Source organism: Platalea leucorodia (assembly GCF_965183815.1).
Source record: "Platalea leucorodia genome assembly, chromosome: 22".
Taxonomy (NCBI): Eukaryota; Metazoa; Chordata; class Aves; order Pelecaniformes; family Threskiornithidae; genus Platalea; species Platalea leucorodia.
In genome coordinates this window covers 7,001,908-7,021,107 of record NC_138844.1, presented here as the reverse complement: position 1 = coordinate 7,021,107, position 19,200 = coordinate 7,001,908, and the positions used below count along the sequence as shown (strand labels likewise).

General features: G+C 65.3%; 3 protein-coding genes across 7 annotated transcripts; 1 reads left to right on the top strand and 2 right to left on the bottom strand.

Moving 5' to 3' along the window:
* Nucleotides 1-96: 96 nt before the first annotated feature.
* On the bottom strand, nucleotides 97-4,176 carry CNTD1 (cyclin N-terminal domain containing 1). Of its 2 annotated transcripts, none has more exons than XM_082332066.1 (7): nucleotides 3,792-4,176; nucleotides 3,612-3,687; nucleotides 3,197-3,371; nucleotides 2,520-2,682; nucleotides 1,879-2,071; nucleotides 1,417-1,513; nucleotides 97-796 (listed from the first exon to the last, which is right to left on the bottom strand). In XM_082332066.1, exons 1-7 carry the CDS (start codon nucleotides 3,961-3,963, stop codon nucleotides 635-637), a joined length of 1,038 nt encoding a protein of 345 aa, XP_082188192.1. In that variant the 5' UTR covers nucleotides 3,964-4,176; the 3' UTR covers nucleotides 97-634. The 2 variants fall into 2 exon arrangements, with proteins under 2 accessions (XP_082188192.1, XP_082188193.1); XM_082332067.1 differs by having other exon boundaries at nucleotides 1,879-2,023.
* A 223-nt stretch (nucleotides 4,177-4,399) lies between these two features.
* Nucleotides 4,400-5,088, top strand: COA3 (cytochrome c oxidase assembly factor 3). Its single transcript, XM_082331593.1, has 2 exons — nucleotides 4,400-4,639; nucleotides 4,721-5,088. The coding sequence occupies exons 1-2, from the start codon at nucleotides 4,438-4,440 to the stop codon at nucleotides 4,831-4,833; spliced, it is 315 nt and encodes a 104-aa protein (XP_082187719.1). The 5' UTR covers nucleotides 4,400-4,437; the 3' UTR covers nucleotides 4,834-5,088.
* A 186-nt stretch (nucleotides 5,089-5,274) lies between these two features.
* Nucleotides 5,275-19,182, bottom strand: WNK4 (WNK lysine deficient protein kinase 4). 4 transcript variants are annotated; one of them, XM_082331589.1, is made up of 20 exons: nucleotides 18,653-19,182; nucleotides 12,607-12,779; nucleotides 11,839-12,059; nucleotides 11,587-11,744; nucleotides 10,839-10,927; nucleotides 10,538-10,757; nucleotides 10,138-10,462; nucleotides 9,833-9,963; nucleotides 9,689-9,756; nucleotides 9,456-9,597; nucleotides 9,271-9,387; nucleotides 9,041-9,196; nucleotides 8,649-8,706; nucleotides 8,361-8,510; nucleotides 7,600-8,186; nucleotides 7,267-7,363; nucleotides 6,730-7,159; nucleotides 6,349-6,551; nucleotides 6,091-6,191; nucleotides 5,275-6,003 (listed from the first exon to the last, which is right to left on the bottom strand). In XM_082331589.1, the coding sequence occupies exons 1-20, from the start codon at nucleotides 19,094-19,096 to the stop codon at nucleotides 5,986-5,988; spliced, it is 3,888 nt and encodes a 1,295-aa protein (XP_082187715.1). In that variant the 5' UTR covers nucleotides 19,097-19,182; the 3' UTR covers nucleotides 5,275-5,985. The 4 variants fall into 4 exon arrangements, with proteins under 4 accessions (XP_082187715.1, XP_082187717.1, XP_082187718.1 ...); XM_082331591.1 differs by having other exon boundaries at nucleotides 5,275-6,006; nucleotides 18,653-19,181; XM_082331592.1 differs by having other exon boundaries at nucleotides 5,276-6,006; nucleotides 6,091-6,188; nucleotides 18,653-19,181.
* Nucleotides 19,183-19,200: the final 18 nt, after the last annotated feature.

Below are 19,200 nucleotides of genomic sequence, written 5' to 3'. Positions count from 1 at the left end.
CTGAACAGGCGCCCGCTGTCACGACTGCGTCGCGTCCAAAGCTGGCGGGATTCTGTCCCTCTCACAGCACTGGAAGCCAGGCGGCTTCCTTAGGGTAAGAGCAAACGGGCTCCGAGCACTGGCAAAGAGGGAACTCGGTAACAGGCAGCCTGGCTGCAGCAGGCTGCCCGAGATAATAATTCATTTTTTAGAAAGCAGCAAGTAGAGAAAGAAAGTACAGCCCTGTTTGTAATGACTGGGCGTGCGAGCCGCTTCTAGCAATGCAGATTACCGAGCGGAATACCATGCACGTTACTGCCTTTTCAAAACATGACTCTTCTTAGCGCTTTCTCTTTATTCAAAGGAAACTGATATTCATAACTTAGAAGATGCAGCTCTTACAGTAAAGCTTTGGGGCTGAAAGAGGTATTTCTAAATGCGACTTTGCTCCTGCGTGCCTCCCTTCGCAGGACTAGCGCGTTGCCTGAAAGGACGAGCTTTTCTAATTAACACGTAACAAAGCGTTACAGAACAGCTGATGGTCGCACCACACGGCACGGGGTGCCCTCGGCAGCGTCACAGAAGAGGGACTATTAAATGCAGCAGCGTAACAGCATGCTGTCGATACGCTAGCGGCCGGCTGGAGAAGGCAGTTCTATGTGAGAGGCATAACTCTGTTCTCTGGAGCGTTTGTGCCGCAGCTCCTATAGCGCTGCTGCGGCGTGGTGCTGCCAGCGATGTGTTTCAGTGCTGCATAAGAAAATTCTAAGATACTTTGGGAAGTAATGCCAGTGATACAGTTTAAATGCTCCACAACCTTAGGAAAAAAAAAAAAAAATGAAGATAGATACTGACAGTGCCTAGGAGATGTTAAGTTTATAGACACACTTCTTAACCCTCCAAATCCAACGGGAATAACAGCGCTCTGTGGGCACGCTTCCACAAAAGGTGAAGCCTCTCAGAGTGGATTTTTATTTGGTTGGGTTTTTTGTTTGTTTACTTGCTTGTTTGGAGGTTTGTTTTGTGCTTTTTCTTTTTTAATTTAATTGCTTCTACTAAAGAAGTAAAATGAAAAAGCTACTATCTGTATAGGCTGCTGGTTACAGTACTCAGCAGCAGTTTGGGCAGAGAGCTGTCCCGTGGGATTGCTTCTCCACCTGGCAACGAAACGATCTCTGCGTGGGTTTGCTCTGGCCGTAAGAAAGCTGAAGCGTGAAGATACGCTCACGCTAGTGCAAGCACGAGCCTCCTGCGGAGCTGCCCCCGCACCCTTCTAACGCTCTTACAAAAGCGCACACGCTTCCTAAAACACCTGAAAGATGTCACCTCTCTCGTGCTGCTCCCAGCGGGGCCTGCTTGTCTTCTTGTGGTGCTTAAAGATAGAAACAACCTTTCGCATTTTTTTCATGTAGAGCTCGTGTTTAGAAGCGACCGTACCTGCTTCCACTGCCCAGGGTTTAGTATGAACACGCTTGTGCTGATGATTCCAACAGCCAAGAGCATGAAATCTTCCTTTACTGTCAAAAACTTGGCTCTGCAGAAGTAAAAGGATGCTGGTTTTACAGCTCAAAGGCACCTACTTCTGTAATCGCTAGCCAGCCTGCCGACGTGTTATCTCACCCGTCCAAATAAAGCCGATGCTGTTAACTTCAACTGGCAGTGCTAAAGCTGGATTTTTACAATTCAAGTTAAACACTTTCCTAGCTTGCCCCTAAAGCAAACGTGGTGAAGCACGCTGCTTTGAACTGGTACGGCAAGATCAATAACCAATGCTGAAAGCCCCCCAAATTAAAGTATTTTAAAACATGCCCAAAAAATGGCATAATGGGAATTATGCTACTTTTTCAGGGTTTTCATTTCAAATCATTATTTTAAGCAATAGTCACGTCAGCTACTTACACCTGCAGTTTGCTTGGTGTCGAATTTTCGATGGCAATCTTCAGCAAAGTGTCGTAGATGGTATCTCTTGTGAGATAGGAGAAGTCCAGTAGTTGCATACACATCTGATGCAGTGGTTTCGCAGGAAGCAGGCAGCCGTTGTGTCCTAGCACAGGGATCACAATCAGCCACACATCTGAGTCATTAAACTGAACTAGAAAGAAGCGTTAGTTACTGTAAGTGAGGGATGAAGGCTGCTGGTGACAACTGCCCTTTGTTTCCGAATGCCACAGGCTTTCTCACTCTCAGTATAATTTCGCTCATTCTGAAATCGAGGTTATCAGACCTGGGCAAAGAAAATGGTAAGTCATTGCAGAAATGCGGCCTTACACTAGGTTTGGGGTTTTAAACTCTTAGTGTTTTACTGATGGAGTCACGGCTGGGTGTCCAACAACATCCATCAGATTCCACTAAGGACAAAGTTCTCATCCGAAAAGTAAAGCCCTGGACAATCTGAAAAGTTTCAGGTGCCTTCACAGCATGCAAAAGTCTGTAACGCAAGACATTTTGGTTCAGAGCAGTACTAGCTCTGTTACGCTTTTAAAATTAAAAAAAAAAAAAAAAAAAAAATCTTTCCCACTCTCTCCTATGAATACTCTTACCTAAAACCTCCAGGAGCAATTCCACGTAAGCCAAAGGAGTTGACACGTTGATCTGGAAGCGCAGAGTTTTTAAAACGGCAAGCTCCGACTCAAGCAACTCCTGTTTAGTGTAGGAGTACTTTAAGGACTGCAGGAATTTTAAAGCTGTGTCACTGTTAACTATCTGAAGAGGGGAAAAAAGACAAGTTATCTTCCAGGCAGTAAGGCCCTTGCTAAGGACAAACTATTTCCTTGCCTTACTCCTCCCGCTGGATTTAAGCGCGAGCCACTGCAGCGGTGATGCTGCCCGCTAACCCAGCTGTCCAACTCGGCTCTTAAGCTGGCGGGAGAAATCCAGCTCAGATCTTCTTTCCCGTAGGATTCCTCTGCCCCACAAACCTTCCCCAGACGGGAGCGAACCCTCTCTAGCCACGCAATTCTCGACAACCACAGGCTGAGTTTTCCCACTGCCTGTGCTTCTTCCCCCAGTGCCGGGAACGTTTCCTGACAAATTGTTACTTGATGATTAATCTGCCCTAAACAGAAGAGATTTACGCCTGCATTTCAATATCATTTGCATTTCATTACCACTATTGTCTATCGGAGAGGAAATCTATTTTTTAAGAGAGATTAATATACTACACAATTTACTACACTGCTGAAAAAAATGCCATAGGGAAAAGGTTTAGCTGGCTTACGTTATAGTGTAAGGAAAGTTTGCTTGCAAGCTGAATACACGACACAAGTCGCAGGACAAACGTGTCGTATATCTGATCTTTCAGAGCGCTCCAGCTGCTGCCTTGTCCTTGTTCACAACTTTTAACGTTCTCTCCGGAGGACTTACAGATTTGTTCTACTTGCTTGATCAGAAACCTACAAAAACCACAACTGCTCAGAAACAGTTCTCTTCTGCTAAAAAAAAGGAATAAAAGCAATTCTGCATGTACTCAGAAGATACAGAGAGCTGTTAATTTGAATTACATGAGTAAAGAGACAAAGCTCTAGACACACAGAAAACCATTACACATTGTCTGAATGAGGGGCATAGAGCATGCACAGCGTCTCCGTGCGAGAGAAACGAGAAACGCACCGAGCATTCAGGGTATTTATTACCTTTCAAGTAACTCCACCGCTTGGTACCTTGCCGATTGGTCCAAGTGCCATTTTTCAGACAAAAGGAAGATAAATTCTGCAAAAAAAAGCACAGGAGTCATTCATTTCAGTCAACTGAAGCTAATTACACAGCTGTTAACCACCTCAGGAGTTAGCCATAGTTGAGAAAAAGAGCCTCACCCACTATCTGTGTCTCTTTGAAGCATCCAGCCTGATCCGACAGCTCGCTCAGGTACTGTTCGTTTTCCGTGGCCAAATGGATCAGCGTATCCTCAATGATCTCCGGAGCGATCTCGCCGAAGATGGGGCCTGGGTCACGGCACCGGGACGCTGCTTGCACCTGGGACCCCATTTATCGGTTCAGCTCAGAGACCGTAAGGACGAGAATTACCTCAACGGCACCACGGCGCTTCGTCACCACCGGCGGGAAAGGGCCCCGAGCGCCCCTGCCACGCTGGGCCTCGGGGTCCGAGAGGCACAACCGGGAAGCCACAACCCCTCGGCGATAAGGCTGCTTTCGGGAAGGAAGAGGTAGGTGGGTGGGTGGGTCCGTCCGTCCGTCCGTCCGTCCGTCCACGGAGCAGGCCCAGGCCCAGACCCAGACCCGAGCGCGGCTCCCGCCGGTGCCCTGCAGGGCCCCACCTCAGCGCCTTCCTGGTCACGGGGTCCCGCTCCGCCAATCAGAGCGCGCCTCCGCCGCGGCCAGCCACGCGCCGGGCCTCAGCCAACCGCTCGACGCCCCGCTGCCCCCCGCGCCCTTCCGATTGGCCGGCCCTCCCTGCCGGATGTGACGTCGGCGCGCCGTGCGGAAGGGGCGGTGGGGAAGATGGCGGCGCCGCGGGAGCCGGGCGGGGAGGCGGCCTTCGCTCGGCGGATCGACCCGGCGCGGGAGCCGGGGCTCAGCCCCGAGCAGCGCCTCCTCATGGCGCAGGTGGAGCGCGCCCAGCGCCAGCGCGCTCTGCAGCGGCGGCTCCGCGGCCGCAACGTGCTGCTGGCCCTCGGCATCGGCGCGGTGGCCTTTGGCATCTGTATCCTCCGGGGCCGGGGCGGGCCGGGGGGACGCGCCGCGGCCGGGCCGCGCCCGCTCTTTTCCTTAACTCCCCCCCCAGACGGCTACACCTTCTACTCGGTGTCGCAGGAGCGGTTCCTGGATGAGCTGGAGCAGGAGGCAGAGGCGGCGCGGGCGCGGGCGCAGGCGCGGGCCGAGAGCGCAGCGAGCTGAGCACGGAGGGCCCGGCCCCCGTGAACCCCGTGAGCGAGCTGCAGCCCCCGCGGGGCCCCTTGCGGGGGTCTGGGCCTGCACGGCGCTCAGTGCGGTCCAGGGAAAGGCACTGGGGGGGCTCCCCTGCAGGCAGGGCTTCCTCCCCTGCAGGCAGCCGCCCTTCTCCTGGAGAGCAGCCAGGGACTTGCTCCAGGGAAAGGCAGGGGTGCCCAGGTGCCCGCCGCTTTCCACAATAAACGCCCTGTCTGGAGACTGCGTCAGCGTCAGCGCCTGTTGTTAAAGCAGCTGGTGGCCAGAGTCCAGCTCGGGATCTTACCACCCGCTCCGGTGTCTGCTGAGATGGGGGAATTTTCTGGTTTGCTTTTCATTTTATCATCTTTCACCATGCGCCACCAGCGAGGACGGTGCCCCCGGACAGACACAGACAGAGCCCATTTGTATTTAATTTGTATTTATGAAAACACTTTCCAGACATCAGTTTGTAACAAAGCGCACCCGCCACTGTTGCTGGTGCACCAGCTCCATCGCCTTGCGGGGCCGAAGGAAGCTTCTTCCGCTCCGCAGCCGGCTCGTTCTCGGCTGCACAGAGCGAGACGCGGGCAGCAGCGAGCAGGGCAGCCCCAGGCTGGGACCCCCCTGCGATGCGGGAGCGGGGCTGGGGCAGAGCCGGAGGGCAGCCTGGTGGCAGGGGTGGGACGGATATGTCGCGACTGGGAGGCAGTGGGGCCGACTGGTTCTGCTCGGGGCAGGGCGCCAGCGGGGCCTGGTTCTGCCTGCGCAGGTTCAGCGCGGAGTAAAGCCACGAAGGACGGCGGCACCTTGCGTGCGTCCTGCAGCGGGGGCCGGGCTTGAGCAGATGGGCTGGGAACGGTGGGCAGGGGGCACGAGGAGGGAGGAGATGGGGGGACAAGTGCGGGACAGGCCCGCCCGCCCTCTGACGCAGAGGCGGCGGGTACCCTGTGCGCGGGGCGGGGGCTGGAGGCGGGGGCCGGGGTCCCCGGGGCAGGCAGAGGGCAGAGGCGGGGGCCGGGGTCCCTGGGGCAGGCACCCAGCTGGCCGGGCCCAAGGGCGCTGGGGCTGCCCTCCGGTGAGGCGCAGGGGCTCTCGCCTGCCCCCGGGGCAGCAGGCACTTGGTTGAGGTAGTTCGTGAAGTCACTCCTGGCCAGCTGGCTACTGGGGAGAGAAGCAGCGGTGAGCTGGGGCCAGCCGGGAGCGCCGCGGGGCCACCAGCAGCGGGATCAGCCCCCTGCCCCTTACCATCCGGCCAAAGTCGTCGGCGAAGGTCACCCCCTTGCTCAGCCGCTGCTCCTGCGAGCCGGTGCTGCTACCGCTCAGCGAGTTACGGCGCATGATGCCTGCTGGGAGAGACTGGCCCTGAGCAGGGGGCACCCGTGGGGGCACAGAGCTGTGCCCCGCGCGGGCCCGACCCCCCCCAGCCCCGGGGGTCCCCGTCCCGCAGCCCCCGCCGAGCCCGCAGGGGCGCCAGGAGGGAGCTGGGGCAGCGGGGGCCGGCACCTGGGGGCTGCGCCAGCTCCAGGCGCTGCAGGCTGTTGCGGCGGGAGGGGTTGAAGCTGCCCTTGGAGAGGCGGCGCTGGCGGCTGGAGAGCATGGCGGCGGGGGAGACGATGCCCAGCGGCGGCTGCTTCCCCATCCGCAGGTACAGCTCCTCGATCTCCTTCTTCTGGGCGCTCTGCAGCAGCTGCACCTCGGCCAGGTGCCTGGGGAGAGATGGGGGCTGGCAGCCAGCGCCGCCGGGGAGGGGGCATCGCCCCCCACCTGGGACAGCGGGAAGATCGGTGCCCTCCCGCAGCCCCCGCGCTGCCTCCCGGCCGCAGCCCACCACCCCGCTCCCCCCGTGCCGCGGGCCCCCCGCTCGGCTCGCACGGGGCTGCTCACTTCTGGCGCAGGTTCTGCAGCTCCTCCCAGATCTCCTCGTCCTCGCTCTCGGTGTCGTCGCTGCTCAGGTAGGACAGGCTGCGGGAGTAACTCAGCCACACCTGGCTCAGCACCGCCTGCGGCGCGCTCTCTGCGCCCTCCTCCCCGGGGCCCTCCCGGTCGCTCTCCACCGGCACCACCGTGCCCTCCTCGGCCAGTGCCTCCTCGGCCTCGGCGTCCTGCTCCGCCGTCTCCAGCACCGAGTCCGAGTCACTGCTCGAGCTGCTCCCTGTGTCAGGGGCCATGGGCAGGGGGGAGCCGCTCGCTGCCGGCTCCGCACCGCGCTGCTCACCCTCGCTGCTGCCCTCGCTGCTGCCCGGCGCTGCAGAGGCCACGGCCAGGTCTTTGGTTGGTGTCACCTGGAACCGGCCCAGGATCTGGGTCTTGGCTTCTGCAGGGACAGGGGCAGTCGGTGGGGCGCGGGGCACGTGGGGGACATCGCAGTGCCCCAGCGCAGACACGGCCGCGCAGCGCAGCCTCGGCCCTTCCCCACCTCACCTTCATTGATGGGCGAGAGCTGGACTTTGGGCACGCCGAGGGCTGGCGACTCCGAGACGATGAGCGGGTGGCTGGGCTTGGGGGAGCCAGGCAGCACCTGCAGGTACCCGGGTGCCGTCAGCCGCCCCACCCCGGGTCCCCCCACATCTCCCCGCCTTGCTGCTGCTCCCGGGACCCACTGCCCGCTCGGCCCTCCCTGCACCCCACGGGCTCCCCACGCCACAGAGCTCCCTGTCCCATCCCAGGGCAGCATCTGCAGCGACAACCTGGCCCCCCTGGTGCTGAGCCCCACCTCAAGCAGCCCCGGGGAGCCCCTGCCACCCCCGTACTCACCATGCTGCCCTCCGGGCTCCCCGGCGCGGACGTGGTCAGCACTGGCAGGGCGCTCCCCGCAGCCTCGCTGCCTGGGGGGCACGGCGGGGCCAGTGCTGGGGGAGGGAACAGCATGGGCCCCCCAGCAGTGGGGACATCAGCCCCCACTGACTCCAGGGTCCCGCCGCAGGCCGGGGCTGGCTTGGCCATGCTGGCAGGGTCAGGGTAGACGAAGCGTGGGGGCCCCAGGACAAGACTCTGCGGCCGCGGCAGCAGCGGGGGGTAGAGGTGCGCGCCCGAGCTGGCGATAGAGGAGACAGCAGGCAGCAGCGTGTGGGCCACGCTCATCACTGCCAGGGAGAAGACGTTTGCCAGGGACAGGAGGGGGGCAGTGGGGGACCAGGACGTGCTGGTCACAGGGGGGCTCAGGGGGCTGCCGGGCTCGCTGGGGACAGAGGATGTGGGGAGCGGCAGTGGGGACAGGAGGGCTTGGGGCAGGGCTGGTGGGACAGGGCCCTCCGGGGTGCTCGGGGGGGTCTGCGGGAACGCCAGCGGCGCTGTCAGCCAGGAGGGAGCCGTTGAGACGAGGGGCCAGGTCTGCACAGAGCCTGCAGAGAGAGGAGTGTCAGGAGCAGCCCTGACCCCGTGAGTCCCCTCCACCCCTCACCCAGGCAGCTCCGAGCCCCATGCCGGCGAGGGACCGGGCAAGGCACGGCGGCTGCACAGGCTGCGCCTGGCAGCCCTGGAGGGACGGACGTGCCTGGCCTTGCCAGGGCTGGTACCTGCGGGGGAGCCCGGCAGCATTGGCCGCGGCTCATGGGCTGGGGCTGGCAGCGGCTCCGCGGGGCTGGCAAGGTTCTCCAACGGGGAGCTGCTCAGCGATGGCAGGACAGGGGACTGGACCGAGAGGCTGGGACTGGTGCAGCCCAGGTCTGCGGCACAGGGGTGACAGCCAACACTCAGCTGAGGCAGGATGTGCCCGGCAGGACCCCTGGGCTCAGCCAGGGCTGTCACCCGCCCTGCACGGGGCTGGGGGGGACGGGAAGGGCCCGCACAGGGCAGAGACGTACCGCTCAGCGAAGATGAGGAGGAGATGGAGCGCGAGAGCTCCTGCAGCTGCAGGTCCACCTGCCGAGGGGGATGCGGCTGAGCCCAGCACCAGGGCAGAGACCCCGGACAGGCTGAGCCAAGCCGCTGCTGGCCCCCATCCCAGCCCCACTGCACGCAAGGACAGGAGCTGGTGGCTCCGCTGGGTGGGGGGGGCCCCATGACCCATCGCAGGAGCGGGTGAGTGACCCAGAGCTGCAGGCACGGGGCTGCTCCTGCCCAGAGCTGGGCACTCACAGGGTGCCCTGCACCCCAGCCCCCTCCCCGCTGGACTCCCCGGGGCCAGGCAGCACCCCCAGCCGCGCTCAGCATCAGCGGCTTCCGCACGGCTGGCAGGGCCGGGCTGGGCACTCACAGGGCTGCCTGCGCCATGCTCGGCCTCGGGGCTCTCGGGCAGCTCGGCGGCACTGCGCCCGTCCTTGCGGAGAAGGGTCTCCACGCGGTGGATGATGTCCCGGATGCGGTGGATGAAGCCATCCCGCTCTGACTTGAGGATGAACTCGTTGTGGACCTGGGGGCGGAGGGGCCCGTCAGCACCCAGCACAGACGGGCAGACCCCTGCCCTCACCCCTGCCCTGCACTCACCATGACGGCTGCGATTTCCTCCGGGTTGTCCCCATCCAAGTCGAACTTGAAGGTCACCATCTTGTTGTTGTAGGTCTGCAGCTGGCACTCCACCACCCGGTCGTTCTTGTCGGAGATCTGTGGGCAGCAGGGCCAGCTCAGCTTGGGGAGCGCCCGCCCGCCCACCCGGCACCCCCGGCACTCACGTTGGTGATGCGCAGCCTGGACCGGGCTCGGCGCCGCAGCAGCTTCCCTGATGCCCGCTTGGGTGGCAGCTTGGCGCTCCGTTCACTGGCCGAGAGCCCCTCGTAGCCGTCGCTCATGCCGGATGCCACATCTGAGGCGTAGCTGCGGGAAGCCCCAGTGCCGGAGCATCAGCACAGCCATTCCCAGCCCTGCACTCCCCAGCCGGCCCCCGCCCGGCCCCCCACCACCTCACCTGTCCACCGGGGAGGAGAAGCCGCTGGCGGGGGGGAGGCACTCGGTGGGCAGCTGCACCGCGATGCTCTGCAGGGAAAGGACCATGTGAGCCGGGGCGCGTCATGGCCACCCCGCCCCCCCAGCCCCATGGGGCCCCGCTCACCGTGGGGAAGCAGCGCACGGGGCGGGCGAGCGGCGGGCTGGCAGGGTCCCCCACCGAGAAGCTGCGATGGGCCGGGTCCGGGGAGTCCAGGAAGCCGGAGGAGCTCAGGTAGCCATCAGTCTCGCAGTCAGCTGCGGAGGAGCGCTCGCATGAGCACGGCCAGAGCTGGAGCCCCCTCCCCAGCTTGCACCCCCAGGACACGGCTTTGGGGCTGGGTGCATGGCATGGCTGGAGGTGGGGAGGGAACCCCCACCCGCCTCCCGCCCCGGGTCGCCCTGCTGTCCCCCCGCCCGGTGCCCACGCACAGGTGGCTGAGGAGTAGCTGGTGTGCCGGTAGGCGAAGTGCTGGTGCTGGTCAGCCTCCGGCTCCTCGGGCTCTGGGGGGAAGGTGCTGCTGAAGACGGAGTCCCCAGAGCCGGGGGTGGCCGGGGCAGGCGCGCCAGGTGGCAGTGGGGACTTGAGCTCCTCCAGCAGCTGCAGGACACCGGGCGGCTGCTCTGGCTCCGCAGGCGATGGCGTGTCCTGGGCGCGCTTCAGCTTCTCCCGCTTGCGCTTGATGGCAACCACGCGGTCCCGCACCGCCTTGGCCACCAGCTTGTAGTCGGCCTCGCAGACGAAGCCCAGGACCACCTGCATGGAGGGGGCTCGTCACGTCGGGGCGCAGGGAACCCGCGGCACTCAGGGTCCCTCTGTCCCAGCACCCACCATCTCCTGGGCCACCTCCTCTGCCACGTCCTTGTAGAGCTCGAAGAGGAACTCGATGGCGTTGTTGTCCTTGTACTTGCCGTGCAGCTTCTTTGTGTCGTCCATGCGCAGCCAGAGCTTGAGCCCAGACTTGACGCCATCATCCTCCTCGGCCAGCTCCACGTGCACCCCCGTGTCCTCCTGGAAGAAGGAGTGCTCCAGCAGGTCCTGGATGGTGTACCTGCGGGGAGCACAGCTCAGTGCGGGGCTGGGGACCGGGGGGGCTCTGCCGCCCAGGCCCCCACTCCCCACTCTCCCCCACCTCTCGTTCTTGTCCATGCGGATGCAGCCCTCGATGATCTCCTTCAGCTCCGGAACCTTCACCTTGTAGAAGCTGCTGGGCTTCAGGCCCTGGGGGCGATGGGCGTCAGCACCTCCTGTGCCAGACCCTGCCACAGCGCCAGGTTTCCAGGGCCCGGGGCTGAACCCAGGCTTTGCGGGGCCACTGGACACTCCCCGGGCAGCCGTGGCCCTGCAGCCCCCCGTGCCCCCAGGCACGGCCCCGCTGGCAGCAGGGGACACGTGGGGACAGGGCTCCCAGCCCAGGGCCCCACCAGCCCAGCCACGGCTCCCACGGCCAGGCCACGCGTGCCTGCACGGGCAGCCGGGGCCAGGACGCCCTGGGGCTCCAGGTTTCCACCCCAGCAGGCAGGAGCAGACAGGAGCCAGCCGGGACCGGCTGGGGCGGCCGCAGTGCCCCAGGCAGGGGGTGGCTGAGCTGACCCGCTCCCGTTCCACCCCATTAATGTGCTGGCAGCGCCTGGCGCGGGGTGAGGGACGTGGGGTCTGGCCAAGCTGTGGCCCCCCCACCCTCCGTGGGCCCTGCGCCCTGGCACGGCACCTTCTCACTGCCCAGATTATTTTTAGCTGCTTGCACAACCTGCACGGTGACACATTTTGGGGCGCAGCGAGGCCCGACAGCTCCATCCGACCGGCCCCCCAGCCCGGCTCCCATGCCCACGGCACCCGCCAGCAGCACTGCCGCCAGCCCGGGGGCCGGGGCCGCTCACCGAGGTGACCTTGCGGTAGATCTGGGCGGCGTTCTGGCACTCGGAGTAGGGGTACTCTGAGGTGGCCATCTCCAGCATGCACATCCCGAAGGCGTAGACATCCACTGCCTCGTCGTACTTCTCCTCGTACATCTCCGGCGCCATGAACTCGGGGGTGCCTGGGGGCAGCAGCGGGGCTCAGCACCCCCGGGGCGCCGACCCACCCGCAGCCACCGCCAGGCAGCCGCAAGCCCGGCCGCGCCGGGACCCCACCTATGACGCTTTTGGCGAAGGAGGCTCGCTTGAGCGTGGCCAGGCCCAGGTCCCCAATCTTGACCGAGCCGGTGGGGCCCGTGATGAAGATGTTGTCGCACTTGAGGTCACGGTGGATGATGGGGGGCGAGCGGGTGTGCAGGAAATGCAGCCCCTTGAGGATCTGCCGGCTCCAGCGCTGCAGCACCTTCAGCTTCATCTCCTTGAACCGCTTCAGGTAGCTGCCGGGGGACCCCTGGGGCTCAGTCCCACACCCCGGCCCCGGCCCCAGCCCACCCTTCTCCCACCGCCACGCCGAGCCCGTCCAGAAGCGGGTGTCCATGCAGGGAAAGCGGCAAAGAACTTGGAGTAGGGGCTCCTGGTCCCCTCCCCGGCGGGGCTCTGCACAGGAACCAGAGAAAACGCAGCCCAGGAGGAGCCGAGCTCCCTGAGCTGCCGGTGCCAGGAGCCAGCCGGGGTGAGCGGCCGCTGCTGCCACCCCGCTCAGCACCGGCATGCCCAGGCCACACTGTCCCTGTGCAGGATGGTGCCAGTGAAGGTCCTGGGTCTCCAAACATCCAGCAGCCACCCCCGATTTCTGTCTCCAGCTCCCAGCCCTGCCCCGTCATCCGCCCAGATCCCACCCAAGCCTACCACAGCCCGTCATCCCCACCCAAACACCCACACCAAGTGCCCAGGCACGGGGTGCAGACGTGTCCCTCACCTCCCCGTCACCGCAGCGACCCCGTCCCCTCCCTTGTGCACCCCGACCTGGCGGTCCCTGCTCACGTTTTCAGGGTGCCGGACGTCATGAGCTCTGTGACCAGCACGATGCAGATCTGGCCTTTGACGGATGACTTCCAGGAGTCATAGAAGCGGACGATGTTGGGATGCTGCAGCCCCTTCAGCATCTCCACCTCCTCGCTGAACCGCTGCCGCTCCGTCTTCGACAGCTTCCGCGTCTGCAGGAGCCAGTGGGGAGCTGAGGGGGGCACGCAGGGTCCCCGGCGGGCACAGGGGGATGCCCTGGCTTACAAGAGACCCTCACATCCTCATCCCGCTCCCTACGCACGAGGCAGCGGGGGCTGCTGCGGCCCCAGCGCAGAGCCGGGGTCAGACCTACTGTTCCCCAGCGCAGGGGCTCATGCGGGGCGGGGCCGTCCCAGACCATGGTCTCAGCCCACCCGGCTGGCCCTGCACCCCGGCGCTCCGCGGCGCTGCTCTGGATGGAGCCGCTCTCTCCTGGAGGGATGGCCAAAGTCTCCCACGACAGATAATGCACCGAGAAGCCCATGTGCTTCCCTGCCATGAAAGCTGTGCTGTGCCAGGGCCGCCCATCCCCACTCCTGCTGCTCTTTGCTCCCAGCCGGTGCCCACCACCCCACCGCAGGACGGGGATCCCCAGCCTGCAGCCACCCAGCCGAGAGGATGCGTGGGGGCTCTGCCACGACCGCTGCCCACCAGTGCGTCCCACGCAGACGCGATGGCCGCGGCCCCTCTGCCCCCCGGGACAGCCCTGCCCCCCGCCGGGGTACCACCAGCTCCCAGCGCCGGGCACCGGCATGGCAGGGTGCCCGGCCAGCCTCAATGAGGCCTTTGTTGGGGAACGCAGGCGGGGGAGGCTTCAGCCCAGGTTTTTCCATGTTCCTCCTGCTCGAGTTAATTAAAGTGGAAACTGAAGCCGAGTGCTGACACGGGCACTGAGCGGAGCTGGGGCCGGGGCCAGTGGGGAGGATGCAGACCCCTGATCCTGGAGGGACACGGCCCCATAGTGCGGGAAGGGGGGAGCCAGCCAGCCCCAGAAGGAGCCGGGTCCTGCCCCGAGCCCAGGCAGCTGCGAGTGCCGGGCCCCGGGCAGGAGCAGGGGCAGAGCAATATCCCCTGCGATGACTCCACCGCAGCCCAGGACCCCGAAGGGCCCGGCCGCTGCAGAGCCTGGGGGCCGCCCAGCCGGGACCCCCGTCCAGCCCACGCTGGCGGGGCCGAGGAAAACCGAGCTGCTGCAAGCGGCCACTGCGCTCCCACCGCCAGGCGCTGCGAGAGCCGTGCTCAGCTCCTTGGCCGGCGGCCGCCATCCATCAGCCCAGGCAGCTTTTGTAATATTTTCGTTGCATCACAGCCGGCCCCACGGCCGGGCTGGAGCCGCTCCATAATCCCCTCTGCTTTTAACACACGCTCAGGGACCCGGCTCAGCCCAGATGAGAACCTGAGCCCTGCTGCAGCGGGATGAATGGGACCTTTCATACCCGAGGAGGAAAACAGCAACCAAAGCCCCTGCACGGCCCAGCGGCACACCGGCTGCCCTGCCCAGCGCCACAGCCGCCCGCAGAGCCCCGGGCCCCCCACTCCCCACTGGGGAGCCCGGAGGCTTCACTGCATCCCGCAAACCTGCAAGGGCATGGGGGAAGCCAAAATGGGCTATGAACAGGGGCAGGCAGGGAGTCACGGGCAGCCACGGCTCTCCCAGCTCAGCAAGAGGGGACCCTGCTTGGAGCGGTCGTGCCAGTGTGGCCCCTGCCATGCCACCCCCTACCCAGGCAGAACCCCGGCACGAGGCCCCGAGCCTGTGCCAGGACTGCTGGGCTCGCCCAGCACCATTCCTCCCACGACTGAAGTGGCAGCCGGTCCCGCGGCCAGCCGGCCCGACGCTCTCCCCACCGAGCACCGGCAGTGGGGAGCGGAGCCCAGCCTGGCCCCAGCCCAGCCGGAGGAGCTGCTCATCCAGGGACTGGGCGCCGGGGAGGGCAGGGCGGGCAGGGCAGGCAGGGCTGCCAGCAGAGCCCCGCCGCCCCACACAGCTCGCAGGGACACCGTGTCCTTTCCTTGCAGCTCCTCGCGCAGGGCAGAGGAGGACTCTGGGGATGGCAGCGCGGGGCCGGGTGAGGAGCTGGGTGGCAGCGGTCCAGCCCCATCCCGCGAGCCAGGAGCTGGCTGCCGGGGAGCCCGGCACGGCCAACGGCAGGAGCCGAGGCCAGCGTGGGAGGAGGGAGGGCTGGGCACGGTGGCCGAGGACGGCTCTCGCCTCTGCGGCAGGAGGCTCTCCCCAGCGCGGGGAAGTGCCAGCGCTCGGCACAGAGTCCTCAGCCCTCGCAGGGCCCTGGCCCCGCGACGCCCCGGGCAGGGGGTCCCGGTGGCGGCCTGAGAAAGCCCCGTTGTGTGGGGCCCAGAGTCACAGCTGGAAAGGGACACAGGGCATCGTAGTGATGCCATGGCAGGGCGCGGAGCAGGTGCTGGAGACCGCCCAGCGCCCTCCCTCCAGCCGCGGCCACAGCACCTCCAGCCGCGGGGAGGTCCCGAGCCCCCCGGCAGCAGAGCCAGCACTACGGCAGCAGTGGGTGCCTGCACCCCACCACTCCTTCCCTGCGAGTCTGTCCCCCACTGCTTGGCGAGTGGCATCCTCATGCATGCTCGCAGGCGCATGAGCACACACACGCTCACGTTCCCAAGCCCGCAGAACCCCCATCGAGCAAATCCCCCCTGTCCCCTTGGATCACCTCCCGGACAGGCAGAGCTCCCGGCCCCGTAAGGGGCTGAGCCCCGGGCGCTGCCCCAAGGCCTCACCAGACTCAGTCGCAGCACAATTCCCAACCACACTGCAGGCAGGATGGGCTGGGCATGTGATGGACAGGATTTTGGGAAGATGCAGGAATTTGGGCAGAAGGGTGCCCCGCAGCCCCCGGGGGCAGCCAGCCAGGGTTACCTGCCTGACCCTGGCACGGGAGCCGGGGTGGCATGGCAGCTCCCACCGCCCAGGCTGCTCTCGCCTGCAGGGAGCCCGAGGGGACCCACAGGAAAACCGCTCACGGCCAGGTATTTACAGCTCGATCCCGCTCCGGGCCTCCGGTTTCCTCCCTGCTTCCTCCTTCCCCACCGCCCGCAGCACCTATCAACAGAAATAGTCCCCAGTCTAAAGCTGGAAAGCACAAACAGGTCACGGCAGGGCTGCGGGACGCAGGCGGGAGGCAGAGACAGACGCGGTGTTCAGGACTGGGGGGCAGCGGCACGGGGGACAGGGATGGGCAGGTCCCCAGAGGGGTCCCACAGGAAGGCAGGGGATGGGCAAAAACGGCCTCCAGGTCTCCAGGCACCGGAGAGGGAAGGGCAGGGCGAGGACAGCACAGGGAGCTGGGATTTGGGATCGGGAGCCATCACGGCAGCTGGACGAGGCTCTCTGGACCGGAACAGGTCAGGGCTGAGGTTAGGTATTCATTCAGAATTGAAAGGCAATAAAAGGAGAACTGTGAAAGACACAGGACAAAGCTATTTTTAAAAGGGCAGAACCACAACCATTTTTATTTGCGGTTCCAAATCCCGTATTTGTGTCACAGTGTCTGATTCTTTGCATGATTGCTGAAAAAACCAAACTTTAAAAAGTCTGCTTCTGTGCTCTCAGCCCCTCGTGGGACGTGGATTTTGGGACAAGAGGCACTGGATAAAGAGCAGTCAGTGGGACAGAGCCGAATACTGGGTGGGGAAGGGAGAGGGCTGGGGGGGGTGGATGGGGGCAGGCGCCGGGGCTGCGTGGGACAGGAGCGGGGCTGGGGCTCCCCGCGCCAGCCGACCCTCGAGGGGCTCTCGGCTACGGCCGGGCTGCGCTCCCCCGGGAGGGTGACGGCGGAGGGGAGCCAGGTCTGCCAGACACCGCGGGATGCCCACGGGACGGTCCCTGGCAGGAGCTCGGTCTCCCCGCACACGTCCCCCACCAGCTCCCCATGGGCCAAGTGAGCGGCTCCCGTGGCTCCAGCCCGCGCCGGCCCGGCGGGCTCGCAGGGCAGGCAGCGGGGCCGGTGCGTGCCTGCTGGACTCGGAGCACAGGAGCGTTTTTGCTTCCCGACCCCCTTTCCTCCAGCCGGGAGCGTGCAGCCTCGACCCCCCGGCAGCCACCTCGCAAGACAACAGGTCTGCCCACGTGCAGCCGCAGGCACGCCCTGCCTGCACCGCTGCCAGACCGCGGGCAGCCCTTTGCCAAACAGCCCCATGTGCACACAGCCCCTGCCCTGGGCTGCAGGACGGGCACCGGGGGCCGCATCCAGCCCCAGCGGACTCGCAGGAGCTGCTCTGACACAGCCGGGGTGGGGAGAGGGGCCCCGCAGGGCGGCACAGCCCGGCTGCGGGGACAAGCAGGAGGGCAGGGAGCGAGCCGTGCTGCCAGCGCAGGGGAGCTGGGCACGTCTGCGACAAGGGGCCGAGACCCTCAGGGAGGGACGGGGAGCCAGCCAGGCAGGAATCGCTGGGCACGGCTGACTCATCCAGAGAAGGTCCTGGGCTCGCCAAGGAGAGCCCGTCCCTGCCAGCAGCCGGCTGGCACTTCCCCTGCCGCCCGAAGGGACGCGGGACTCAAACGGAGCTCAGGAGCGTTTGGACGGAGCCGTGGGGCCGCACGAGGGAGGGAGTGCTGAGCCGGCTCTCGGCAGCCAGCTGAAGGAATTGTGCAACCCACGAAGGCAAGCGGAGGCCCAGGACCTCACCTTCCTCGCTAAGAGGCCACAGCCGGCCCCTCCAGAAATCACCCACCGCCACCTCAGCCTCTCCTCTTGCACGACTGGGCCGCAGCCGCCCCAAGGGCCCGGCCCGGGCGGCCGCCTGCAGCTGCACCAAGGTTTTAGGAACAAGACAACAAACTCGCAAGACGCGTTTTTCTGTGTAAACAAGGACTTGGACCTTCCAGCCACAGCAGCCACCCCAGGGTCAGGAGCCTGTTGGAGACTTTGGACTTTACCGAAGCCCCTCCCCAGGGGCTCCAAGGAGAAAAGGGAGCCCCACGCACGGCTCTCCCTGTGCGCCACCGGGGACGAGATCAGGCCCATCAAAAGCAACAAGCAGGAGACGGAGCTGCGGAGCCAACACCTTCACCGCTGCCCTCAGCATCCCGCTGTCAGCATCCTGCTGCCGGGCTGCAGAGCAGCGAAGGGGACGGAGGAGCGTGGTGGCAGAGAGGAGATGGGGACGCTGCTCAGAGACCTGGAAAACCACAGGTCCAGGTGCTCCCAGCAGAAAGCCCCTGGCAGCATCGCAGAAACCGCGTGCAGGTGCCCATGGACAGTGCTTCAGCCAAGGACAAGCAGCCGGAGCGCACCAAGGTCGCGCCGTACCCTGCTCCCGACCGACGCGCAGCCCCAGGCTCGCTGCAGGCACGTGCCCCAGCGCACGCCGAGGGCTATCGGAGCAAACCTCGGAGCCAGCTCCAGCGCTGGCACAGGCATGTGTCCGGAGGACAGCACAGCAGAGAGCACCCCTGCCCTCGCTGCCCTTCCGAAGGGAAAGCTGCAAGCTGGTGGGCACTGAAAAGACAGCGGGGCGCTCAGCGCCGGCAGCCGGTCCTGGATCCACCTGTAAACCCCCGGAGCGGGGACTGGCTCCGGGAGCGTGGGCACCCCGGTGTGCCCCACAGCGCAGGCAGCGAGGAGGCAAACGGAAAACAGCATGTGACGGGCAGGAGGGCCGGCAGCAGCAGCGTTCAGCAGGAGCCTGGGCCCGGGCCAAGAGCCCCGCGCGGGGCCGAGGCACCGGCGGAGACGGGCACAGCGGAGGGCAGCGAGGGGAGCCCCAGCCGGCTGCAGGCACCCTGCCCGGCTCCGCTGCTGCGGGCTGCCGGCAGAAGGGCCCCGACGTGGCCGGCAGGGACCGGGGGATCGCGGGGCGCCGCGCTCCCTGGGACGGGCTCCAGCCCCGGGGAGATGCCCCGCAGGCAGCCGGGGCAGGCAGCGGCGGGCAGAGGGGCTCAGGGCGGGGGGGCTGCCCACGCCAGGGAAACTGGACGGGAAAGGGTCCCCGGGGCGGGGGGCTGCGGGAACGGGCAGGGCGCGGGCAGGGCGCGGGCAGGGGCGGGCCGTACCTGCAGCTCGCACCAGGCCACCTCCACGGTGGTCTCCGTGTCCAGCCCCTTGTAGACGGTCTTGAAGGAGCCGCGGCCGATCTCGATGTCGAACTTGAGGAACCGGCCGTCGGGGGAGGTGGCGACGGCGCGGGTCTCCACCTCCTCGCTCTCCGTCTCCTCCGGCTCCCGGCGCCCGGCGGCGCCCGGCGGCGGCGGCGGCGACCCCCCGCCCGGTGCGGGGTAGCCCAGCAGCTCCAGCTCGGCCGAGCTCCGCCGGTTGAAGCGGAAGGAGGCGCGGCGGGAGTCGCGCCCCGACGGCCGCCGGCTGCGGCTGCGGTGCGGGGCCCGCCCGGGGAGCCCCGGCCCCGGCCCCGGCTCCGGCTCCGGCGCGGAGCCGCCGCTCGCCCGCTCCGCCTCGGGCTGGGACATGGCTCCGGCGGCGGCGGGCTCGGCCGCCAGCATCGGCTCAGCCCGGCCCGGGGCGGCCGCTCCCGCGCAGCTTCGCACCCGGTGCCGCCGCGGCCCCGCAGCCAGGAGCGACCGCCGAGCCCCGGCCCGGGCACCGG